At 34.4% G+C, this 12,465-nt stretch overlaps 1 protein-coding gene across 2 annotated transcripts in view; it reads left to right on the forward strand.

The window, feature by feature from the left end:
• Positions 1-12,465, forward strand: part of SLAIN2 (SLAIN motif family member 2) — a 75,585-nt gene that overhangs the window by 19,279 nt on the left and 43,841 nt on the right. For both annotated transcript variants that reach the window (XM_028505750.2, XM_028505749.2), the window contains exon 2: positions 10,894-11,042. In XM_028505750.2, coding sequence (XP_028361551.1) covers positions 10,894-11,042 — 149 coding nt within the window. The remainder of the gene's footprint in view (positions 1-10,893; positions 11,043-12,465) is intronic.

Consider the following 12,465-nt stretch of genomic DNA (forward strand, 5'->3'; position numbering starts at 1 on the left):
AGAAGCCAAAGGTTCTGCTCAACATCTTCCAATGCATAAGACAGCCCCACAGCAAAGAATTATTTGGCCAAAATATCAGTAATACCAAGAAACTTGGCAAGCCACTTTTGACACATTTGATCATTCTCAGCACCTTCTCTAGATACTACATAAATCTTTTTTATGCATTTCACTTGTGTTTTTACCTTTCTTGAAATAATAAAGCATAGTATGTTGAAAATGTTGCATTATTTTCTTCTATCTTCAATGCTAAGATGGCTGCACAAAAATTCACCAATTTTGATAAGTTTTTAAAAAATGCACACTGATATGACAGCCATCACAATACAATCTAACAAAATTGTTTTGAAAGGTTAAAGACACTTCCTATCAGAGCCATTCTACAGAAAAAAACTAAGTGAACTTTTTGGCCAACCCAATACTGTAAGTAGAGCACTATATTAACATGGTAATGAGTAGTCATAACCATAGCATTTACTGGTAGAAAACCTTGTAGAAAAGGTAAGTCTTGAATTGGTCTTGAAGTAAGACTTGCTTTAGACAAGTAAAATGTAAAGGAATTTCTCCCACTGCCCCCCAAGTAAAAACTACTATGAACAAAGACATCTGTGGTTAAACTGGCCATGATGCATAAAGTGAACATTTATTTCACCATTTTGGCTGGACAAAGGGTTTTGTACTGGAGTACTTGGGAGGGAAGATCAGAGGATGTCTTTCTGGATCAGATGGCACAGGTTCATGAAAATTAAGCTGGGGCTATATTCAATGGAAGAGTTTTTGAGCTGTGAGACAAAGTTATACTGATCTGTGTTTTAGAGAACTAAGTGATAGAGGGTAGAAAATAAATTAGAAGGATGAAACGTCTAGTACAGGGAAACTGGTTGAGCTTATTATTGGATGCGATGAGATTCTACACTGGAGTGGAGTGGAAATGAAAAGGAAGGGATAAATTTGAAGGGCACTCATGAATTGGTAAGATGTTTTGATTGAATATGTGGACAGAGAAAACAGTCCAGGTTGGCATAAGAATTTTCATTTGTTGTCCTGGCTGGTGTGGCTCAGTGGTTGAGCGCAGGCCTGTGAACCAAAAGGATGGTAGTTCAATTCCCAGTCAGGGCACATGCCTGGGTTGCTGGCGAGGTCACCAGTAGGGGGCATGTGAGAGGCGACCACACATTGATGTTTCTCTCCCTCTCTTCCTCCCTCCCTTCCCCTGTCTAAAAATAAATAAACAAAATCTTTTTAAAAATGCCAGATTATCTTTAACACTTTAGTTACCTAATGTTCTGGGCTAACCTATTGTTGAAGTTAAATACTTACATTTAAATATATATGTTTAAATATATTTGTATCTAAGTGTATGTATTTAGATTTCCTCCTATTATTTGGTCCATATTTTCACATAGTGGATAAAAGATTGTATTAATAAACCTCTGTTACCAATGTTTTGTGGATTCTAACTTTATGCTCATATCTTCTTGGATAATACTTTTGCAGAAACCTTCTCAACAATTAAAAATATATATCAATTTTTAAAAACTAACTAGTTGACAAGTCATTATAGTATGCATTATTATTATCTGGGATTTGAAGGATATGTTATATACTAAAAGTTACGACTCTTTTTTTTTTTTTTTAAGATTTTATTTATTTATTTTTAGAGAGGGAAGGGAAGGAGAAAGAGAGAGAGAGAGAAACATCAATGTGCAGTTGCTGGGGGCCGTGGCCTGCAACCCAGGCATGTGCCCTGACTGGGAATCGAACCTGCAATGCCTGGTTCACAGCCCGTGCTCAATCCACTGAGCTACACCAGCCAGGGCAAAAGTTACGACTTTTAACCATGGCTTCTACAGAATAAGATCCTGTTTAATGCATTTCTGAGATAAAGGAGTTAGCTATTAACAAGCTGTAAAATAATCAGTGTGGATTACACACACACGTCTTTACATATGTAACATATCTGTGTGTATATTTGTTGAATATGCGTATACCCATGTATGTTTTGCATTGACTAAAAAATTCTGCTATCAGTAGTGGTTGCTATCTTTGTACGTGATTATGGCTCGAAAGATATGTATTACTTAATATACATAAACACTGTCTCTTGCATTGCGGATACCACAACCAATTGCAGAGTCTGGTGTAGTTTGAGACTAGCAGTCTTCCTGGGTCTCTTCTCAAAAAAGAAGCAACTCAGTTTCTGATTGTTGCCCTTTTCATTTGGTCTCACCATAACTATTGTTTGCCAGCAGTATATGGCTAGGCCTCAACGCTAGAAGTTTGTCTTTTTAAAGAAGTACTTTTCACCCGCAGTTCTGTGACATCTCAGGGAATATCAAAATTGTTTTGATTTTCTTAAAATTAAAAAACCTATGCCATACTGGAATGAGAATCAAGAGAGTCATGATACGAAAATGAAAGCATAGAGTGTCATTGTCTAAAAGTTTGGGTTTCGTTAAGTACTTCATAGCTTTTCTTCTGTCTGCTCTGCTTTCTCTGCCTTGCTTTTCGGTTTACCATGTTGTGTTCTGCCGTCACACCTGCTGTTTCTGTGTCTATCCTACCCTGCAGCTGATGCTGCTTCAGTGCTTGTAAACTGTTATGCTCTAAGACTCAACAAATGAGTTTGCCTTACTAATAGTTGCTGTTATTATTGGTAACACTGATGATAGTCCCCTAAAAACCAGAAGGGTATTTTATATTTCTTCATATAAATACAGCATTACATGCCTTTAAGTCAGCTAGTGGGCCAAATACAGTAATAAATGCCATTATGATCCATCAAAAAGACTTTATGTATACATACACACATTATATATATATATATATATATATATATATATATACCTAAGATATTTTTCTTCAATTGAATTGTGATTTTTGTGTTAGAGTAATGGGATTGATTGTAACTTACATTCTACGGTTGGTACGGCTTAGGAAAGGAGAGCAGGGAATAGCAGGAGGCTATTAGAATGGTTACTTATATTGAAGTCTTTAACTCAAGGATCTTTTGCATTCTCTTTAAAAATGGCATTAGGCAGTAATAGTTAAGAGCACAGGTTCTGCAGCAATTCTTTTTTTGCCTTTTAGCAGCTATACTACCTTGGACAAGACATTTATCTCACTGTGTCTCAGTGACCTCATCTGTAAATAGTACATTGTAATAGTACCTCTCTCATAGGTTGATTTGTTGTGAAGGTTGAAAGAGTTAGTATATTTAAAATACTGAAACCATGTCTGGCATTTAATAAGCACTTGTTAAAATATAAATAATAATAACATTTATTATTATTACTGCCACATTGGCTGAGAAAACTTGTTAAATCATTATTAAGCAATGTATCTTAATAGTTTAGAATTATTAAATTATATTTAATTGTGGGTAAAACCAGAGATACTCTATTAATGAAAGTGTTTAAAAAACATAGTTATAAAAATGGAAACAAAATTACAATCTCAAAAAGGCCACATTGATCTTACTTTGGTAGGTTTTATCTTTCTTCATATGTATTTTTAAACATTATAATCATTGCAGTTTATTCAGTGTTCATCCAGGTGCATTTGATCATCTCTAAATGGCAGGGATTACATGTCGAACTTTATGAGGCAGAGGCTCTGTTCTTTGGCCTTGAATATGCCTACTCAGTAAATAGAGAAGGGTGATTTTGAGGTATTAAAATCTGATTTTACTTTACCCATAAAAAATTGTACACCAATCTAAAGAAATTTATTTCAATAAAATTTTTAATATAACTTTTATATTTACCATAAGAAAACTTATATTTTTTGTTGTCCTTAGCTTCAGTTGACTACAATATGAAAAGTGATTGCTATGGTTACCCTAAATTCACCAAAGTAACTGAAGTCTCCTTTCACATCTCCATTATTGAATTGCATCTACTATGTGTGTATGCATAGAGAAGTCAGCAGAGACGTACTCCAAACTGTAACTTCAGAGGGTAGAGTTGGTAGGAGGAAAGAGGTTATTATCACACCATACGTTTATACATTTCTGTATCATTATACATTGTTATACTTTAAAAAAAATAATGAAGTTAATATTCTTAGTTGTTTTTATCACCAGTATACAATATAAGTATGTGACTTGTGGGTCAAAATATGATTTTTATTATAAGTTTTATAACATTCATGTTCTTAATTACATTTCTACTAGTTGTCTAAGTATTTAACAATACATAAGTTACATTTAATGGTACTGAATTTCTTTGTAGTGATGATTCCAAGGCAGTGATTTTCAACCAGTGTGCCACAGGAATTTTTAAAACCTGCATTATCTGTCTGTTTAGTCGGAGGCACTGACCTCTTTTCCCTTAGATTGTCAAGTAAAAAAAAGACAACAGCCAACACCACAATAGCCATCCAGTGTGAATGAATCAAAATTATACCTTTTTTTCTTTGGTCAGATTGGCAAAAAAAAATATTTTGTGTGTACCACAGAATTTTAGTAATTAGTTTACATGTGCAGTGAGATGATAAGGATTGAAAATTGCTGTTCTGAGATGAAAAGTGGTATCCTGAAAAGCTAATTTAAATCGCTTTATTGAAATATAAATACATATCAAAAAATTCACCTGTTTAAAGTACACTGAGATTTTTAGTACTCAGTGATTTTTATTACATTTATAGAATAGTACAACCATCACCATAATCCTGTTTTAGAATATTCTCAACATCTCCAAAAGAAACGTTGTACCCTTTGGCAGTCAGTTCCCATCCCTCTTCTCCACCCTCTCTCCCATCCTTAGGCAACCACTAATCTGTTGTACTTTCTGTCTCATAGGTGTGCCTGTTCTAGACGTTCCATACAAGTGGATTTACTCAGTGTGTGTGGTCTTTTGTGGCTGGTTTCTTTTACTTAGCATAATGTTTTTGAGATTCATCCATATTGTAGCGTTTTTATCACCTCTAACACATTTAAATGTCTCTTTTCTACTTATAAATACCCATGCAAAAAATTCACACAGAAATATGAAAGTATAAACTAAGTCTCTTAAATTGAAATGAGGGAGATGGAATCTCCTTTTTGATAGGGCATATCTAAGTGACCGCAAAGATGTTCAAGGAAGGTTTCCTGAATAAGTGACATGTAAGACTCAGTCAGAAGTAGAAATGGGCTGGCTGAAGTTGGACGGGGAGGACGAGGTAGGCAAGAGGTAGAATTTAATTTGTTTCAGGCAAAGGGAACAGCATGTACAAATGACCCTGAAGTAAAAGCTCTTTCCTGGAATCAAATTAGGACCATATGGCTGCTATTTAGATCTGGTTGGTGAAAAGGGGTGTGAAATAAAGCTTTTTTAAAAAAGTACTGAAACAGTTTTTTCATTGCTTGTGTGTAAGGGCTGTGGGAGCCTTTTTTTTTTTTTTTTTTTTTTTTTTAAGACTCTATCCTAAGGGAAAAAAGGAACTGGCACAGAATTTTCAGCAAGGGAGTGTTACAAAGGCAGATTTGTATTTTAAAAACCAATTTGGTTGCAGTGTATAGAATGGACTGAAAAAAACAAGACCAGAAATTCTTTAATTTAAAAAAATGATTTTTTTTTCTTCAACGTTGTTTTAGCCATTCTTTGCCCTTTACATTTTTGTATAGGGTTTAGGCTTACCATGTCAACTTCTATGAAAATGCCTGCTGATATATATATATATCAGCTGATATATGCCTGCTGAGATATAATGCCTGCTGAGATATATATATATTCTTTTTTTTTTGGAGATCATGTTGATTCTGTAGATAAATCAATTTGGAAGGACTGAGAACCTAACAAAACTGAGTCTTCAAGATCTATGAACATGGTACATCTCCATTTATTTGTTGTCTGTAATTTTTCTCAGCAGTGTTTTATCATTTTCAGAGTACAACTCTTGTACTTCATTTGTTAAATCCATTCCTATTTTATTCTTTTTGATAAGCGTTCTGAATGAAATTGCTGTATTTATTTCAAATTCAAATTCTTCATCGATAATATATAGAAATACAATGGATTTGTTTTGCCTGTTCTTACATCCTGTAACTTTGCTAAACACATTTATTTGAATTTGTTTTTGGGGGGGGCAGGTTCCTACAGAGGATTTTCTGTATACAGGATTATGTTTTCTGTGAATAAAGACAGTTTTACTTCTTTCTTTCCATTAAGGATGCCTTTAATTTTTTTTCTTGCCTTATTGCACTGTCTAGACACTCCAGTACAGCACTGAATAGGAATGAGAGTGTATATTCCTAACGTTATTCCCAGTCTTAGGAAGAGTATTCAATATTTAACCATTAGATTTATTTTTTTAACATATTTGTGTAGGATTGGCATTATTTTTTCCTTAGTATTGATAAAATTAATAAGTGAAGGCATATGGGCCTGGGCTTCCCCCCCCCAGGAAGATTTCTTAATTACTAATTTAATTTCTTTTTATAAGTATCTTCAGATTCTCTATTTATTTTTGAGTTCCATTTGGTAACTTGTATCTTTCTGGGAATTTATCTAACCTATCTAACTTTGGTGTTTTGTTGGCATAAAGTTGTTCATAATACTTCCTTATAGTGTTATTCCCTTGTAATAAAATCTTTTTTATATTGGTAGTGTTTGTAGTAGTGTTCACTCTGATTATTATTTCTGATTTTGGTAATTCATGTTTTCTCTCATGTTTTTAGGTAAATCTAAAGATTTGTTAATCTTTTGATCATTTCAAAAAGCAAACTTTGGTGGGTTTTTTCCTTGTATTGTTTTTCTATTTCATTAATTTCTGCTAATATTTATAGTTTCCTTCTTACTGTCTTGGGCTTAATTTGCTCTTATTTTTTAATGCTTAGATTGTGGATTTGAGACTTCTTTTCTTTCCTGATATGTGTTTAAAATTACAAATTTTCCTCTGAGTGCCTCCTTAGCCTCATCAGGTATTTATCAGTATGTTAGTTTTGTTCTTAGGTCAAGATAGTTTCTGATTTCCCTTGTGATATGTTTCTTGACCCATGGCTATTTATGAGAATGTTGTCTAGTTTCCAAATATTTGGGATTTATGAAATTTCTTTTTGTTGTTGGTTTCTTTCCATTAAATTTTAGTGGTCAGAGAACAGACATTAATGAATTCCAATTCTTACAAATTCAGAAAAACTATTTTATGGTCTAGATGGTGTTATGTCTTGAAGAGTGTCCCACTTGCACGTAAAAAGAACGTATATTCTGTTATCTTTGGTTAGAGTCCCCTATAAGTGTTGGTTAAGTAAAGTTGATTGATGATGATGTTCAAGTCTTCTATAGGCTTACTGATTCTCCAGTTCTTTTTTCAGTTGAGAGGGGGCTATTGAAAATTTCAGACAAAATTCTGAATTGTCTCTTTTTCCTTTCAATTTTACTACTGTTATTAGGTATTTTATACTTAATTGTTATATCTTCCTGATTTATTGATATGCTTCACTTTGTCTCTAATAATGCTCCTTACTTTAAACTCCAGCGCTCTGGTGATTGTTTTGCTATGGTTGCATTTATGTCTACCATATTCATTCTTTCATGCATTCATTAATTTTTACTGTTTTCAGCTTGACTCAATTGTTTCTGCTCTTTGTCTCTCGTTTAACTGTATTCTCAGTATAATGAGTGATTTTCATTTCATATTCTGAACATTCTGGGTGTTACATTGTGACACTCATAATTATATCTCTTTCTCAGTACTCAGTCACCTTATTTGTGTGTAGTGTGTGGGCCTGGATGGGTGTGTGTTCAGCTCCCTGCTAGGCACTACTGATACCACTTCAGTGGTGGAGCAGTGGCTCACACCTCCTCCTGCCACCTCAGGATGGCAGGGGTGTTAGATCTTAGATCGGCTCCCTACTGGGTCCCACTGACACACTGGGGGTGGGGGAAAGGGAGAGGAGGTAGCCCACTCTCCATTGCCTCCTTTTGCCTCCTCGATGCCAGGTAGGGGTGGAGGCTCAACTCCCTATTGGACCTTTATGGCTTAATTTTAGCAGAAATAGGGTAGTGAAGTAATAAGTTTCAAGTTTTTTTGGCAAGTTAAAAACTTGATACATCTCAACCTGTTGCAAGTTGCATTGGCCATCAATAAATTGGCTGTGCCCATTAGAAATAAGTTCCTCTTAATTAAACCATATATTATTATTTAAGAAATTAAAAAGTATCAGATGAAAAAAAAGGTTTATAGTAGGCAAAATGGTTATTTTTTAAAAATCCTTACTTGAGGATATGTTTATTGATTTTAGGGGTGGGGTAGGGAGAGAGAGAAAAGATCTGTCAGTTACCTCACGTACACGCCTGACCAGGGAGCCAACCCATATCCTTTCGCCGTACCGGAATGGTGCTTCAAGCAACTGAGCCACCCGGCCAAGGCCAAAATGCTTATTTTGAAGAATTTTTGTGTTTGTGAGAAAAAAGCAGGGAGAGTGATATGTATATTTATAGCAAATATTTTTATTTGGGATTTTCTCATTAAAATTCAGGGGCTGAAACACCTTGGTCTTGCATGCTACAACCTGGCTCATGTGTCCTCTGGCAGGTTTAGAAGTACTTTGAAAGCACAACCAAATTTTGAAACAAAATTTTGTGCCAATACCAGATGGGCCAAAACTCTCCAGCTTTACTTGGGGGCAGTGATAGGGCACTGAAATGAGAGGCTAGAGTGATAGAAGATAGTTGATGTATCCCAGGGATTATTGAACCAGTCTCGCCTTTTCATCGCTCTGGGAATGGAAGAGTTGCCACCAACTTTATGGAAGGAAGGAGCATTCTCTATTGCTAGTTAGGGGAGTAAATACAATACTAGGAATATTGGGGGTGTGGGCACGGAGGAGGTAGTTTATACATGTAGGTAGGATCAGCAGGACTTGTTTTCAGAATTTTTTGGTGAGGGTAGGAAATAAAATGATGGAGGAATCCAAAATTACTCTTAAGTTTTTAACTTTTTTAACAGAAAGAATTATAGTGCCATTGACAAAAACAGGAAAGCTACTATGGGATATAGGAGAGATGATGGTATTTTAGTTTAATTGATTTTAAATTATTGATGTTCGGTTTAATTAGTTTATAGTAGTTTCTGTCTTTTTAGAGGTGCTAAAAGTACTGTACAACTTTTCTATAAGTAGCTTTAACAAGATATAATCTACATACTATTACCCATACCTGTGTACCAAAAAGTCATTGTGTAATTCAATGAATTTAGTACATTTATAGCCAAGACACTTACCACAATTATCATTACTATGTAATTTTTAGAACATTTATATCACCCTAAGAAGAAACCTCATGCCCATTCCTACCTTCACTCCTAAGCAATAACTAACCTACTATCTGCTCCATGCACTTTTGTAGACATTTGTGTAAATGGGATCATATAAAATGTGTTTTTTTGTGTCTGGCTTCTTTTCACTGAGCATGTTTTTTGAGGCTTACTCATGTTGCTTGCACTTTTTAAAATGAGTTTTATAACTAATAGAGGAACATACTAATAAGTACATGTGAGTCCCATGGGTAAATTGTGTGAAACCAGCTAGTTCAAGGAGAAGTTAAGAATAGGGATAATATCGTAAAGTGGTTTTATGAATGTTTGTCATTCATCTGTAGACTTTACTTGCTAAATACTGCTAACGTAGAATATCAGTGTATGATCTTATACAGTGAAGGCCAGGATGCTGAGGCAGTGATTTATGATGAGACATTTGCAGTATTTGAGTTGGGAATAATAGAATGAAATCCATTGGTTTCATTTCCATTTTGAGTTAATAAATTATTTCATAAATCGGGATTCTGTCTCATTATTTTTGTTCAGATGAATATGGATTGTTGACTAGAGAATGATTATTTTCCCTGATTAGTATTGATGATCTTGATCAGAGTTAAATAATTGGTATGAGTGACAGGCTTAAGTTACAGAGAGGGGAGAAGGGCAAAGAGATAGTAAATATACCTGTTGCCTTTGTAAAGTTTTTGTCAATCTCAGTACTGTAGAGATATGTTTATTCCAGAGTACACTTCATTTTATTGTCCTAACTTGATTAATGTAAAATGTGAAGTTATTAACTTCTTGCTTTATTGAGACATTTAAGTATGTAGATATATCAAAGCATAATTTTGTTTATTTAGTTCTACATAAAAAGTGCTTTAAGTTAAAAACCACTGTGGTTAGAATTCAAGTTACTTCACATTTTTCATATAGAGTCACATTTGAAATAAATTAATGCCAATTGACATAAAAGGGACTAATTTAAGGAAAAATTGTGAAGTAGAAAATTTAAGTACACCCCACCCTTCTCTTCTGCTCTTTTTCTTTTTACATACCTTACCCAGGAATTTATTTATAAACTGTCCCTTCTTTCCTTTGATTGATGTAATTTCATAAATCCATTCATATTAAGGAGCTGGAGTGTTGCTTTCCTTTAAAATATTGTTTGAAAAGAGCTACAGTATGGGTACTGCTTAACTAAAGGAAATGAATTGCTAATGGTAGATTTTCGTGTGGTTTGTGGTAGAAAGAGAACTGGAAATAGAAAGCAAAATATTTATCTTTTCCATTCTGCCTGCTAGACAAGTCTAAGTGATATGGTTATATTATGGAGTTAATTAAGTAATATTGACAATAGAGTAAACTGCTTTAAAGACAGATGTTTCCTCATAGTTTTTGTAAAGAGTAAAAGAGAAAAATACCCATTTTTGGATTGGACAGTTGGCCTCATTTGGGTTCATGTAATATGGATTCATATTGATGGTAACAGTGTCATTTTCTCCCAGTGCACAAAGTAAATGTGGGTGATTTTAAAACATACTCTGTTCTTTTTACTCCCCTCCTCCATTTAAGTGCATTCAAAAGGATCCCTATCTTTTAACCTTGTCCTTAATAATGAATGTTACCCTTTCATTTTTGTTTTTCTTCTAGGCTATATTCATCACCAAAGAAAAAACTTACACCAATGCAGAAATCGGTTAGCCCATTAGTTTGGTGCAGGCAAGTTTTGGATTACCCAAGTCCTGATGTTGAGTGTGCTAAAAAGTCTCTTATCCACAAACTTGATCAAACTATGTCAGGTATGTCTACAATTTTACTTGGAAGTTCATCTCTTTGCTTTCTTGAATTAACCCCCCTACACACACACACACACACACACACACACACAAATATATGTTGAAGATGTTTTTAGGAAGGCAGTTCGTTGCTTGGTAATGATTTTCAAATTCTGTTGTGCATGCCGTCATGAGTTTTTGCCATATGCACATAACCTTGTTCTGCTCTGTACTTCATTTTTTTCAATTCTCATTTTTATTTAGCCTCATTTTAAAGAATAATATTCAATAAGTAATAAATTTTATGTGATAATGGTTTTTTCCTAATACAAGTTAAAATTAACTATTTAAAAAATATTTGTGTACTATTATCTAAAATTATCTCACCACCCTTGTGGGGATTCTGATGTGGTAGAAAGGCACAGGTTGAGAACCCCAAAGACCTTGTTCTCATTCTAGCACTTAATTACTTTGTGACTGCATATTAGGTTTTCTCATAAGAATAAAGAACCTTGAACAGGCTGACAGTGACCAAAGGGGAGAGGCAGGGGAAAAGGGGAAGGGTATACAGGAACAAGTAAGTATAAAGGACACATGGACAAAAACTAGGGGGGGTGGAAATGGGAGGGAGGTGGGGAGGGATGAGTAGGTGGGCTGAGATGGGAGTAAAGGACAGAAAACTGTATTTGAACAATGATTAAAATAAAATTTAAGAAAAAGAATAAAGAACCTTGTAAGGTTGTCATTAGGGTTAAATGATAATGTTTATGAAAGAACCTAGCATGTTTTTCAGACTCATAGTAGGTGCTTAGTAAATGTATTCATTTCCTTTCCTTGTTATGTTTTGCTTTTTTTTTTCTGCTTTTTACTTGGCATTTTACATTTAAATTGCTTTTATACTCTTTTGTTTATAGTATTCTCAAAGCTGGCAGAATGTGTCTGTGACTATTTATGGCATTTAATATAGCATGCCTGTGAGGGTAGAAATGCAGGAAAAGTGTTATTGACTCTTTCTTGGAATTGCTCTCAGTCTCTTGAGAATGTTACTGTTCTCTGGAATACTCTTGTAGTAAACGACTGGTGCATGATTACTAATGCTCAATAGGTTTTGGGGTTCTTTGCTTTGTATCTCTTATTTTGGTGTTACATCGAAATAATGTGCTGACAGTGGTCATGGGAGGCGAAGGGGAGACTAAACAGTTAAATGGGCAGAAGCACAGTTGGTTGGTTGTAGGGAGTAATGGTTATTATATGAAAATAACTTCTAAGATATGATTACAGAGCCTCTGAGCCAGTTTGGACACTAAAGTCTTTTCCCCTGTGTAGAGAATCCATTTGTAAAAAGCAATACCCTTTATGTACTTTTTAAAATGTTTTTTGTCTGCTTATCAAATGTTTTTAGAATTACATCCTGGAGCTTGATTTAAATTACATTCATAAGAGATAT

This window comes from Phyllostomus discolor, chromosome 1 (assembly GCF_004126475.2).
Source record: "Phyllostomus discolor isolate MPI-MPIP mPhyDis1 chromosome 1, mPhyDis1.pri.v3, whole genome shotgun sequence".
NCBI classification, from domain to species: Eukaryota; Metazoa; Chordata; class Mammalia; order Chiroptera; family Phyllostomidae; genus Phyllostomus; species Phyllostomus discolor.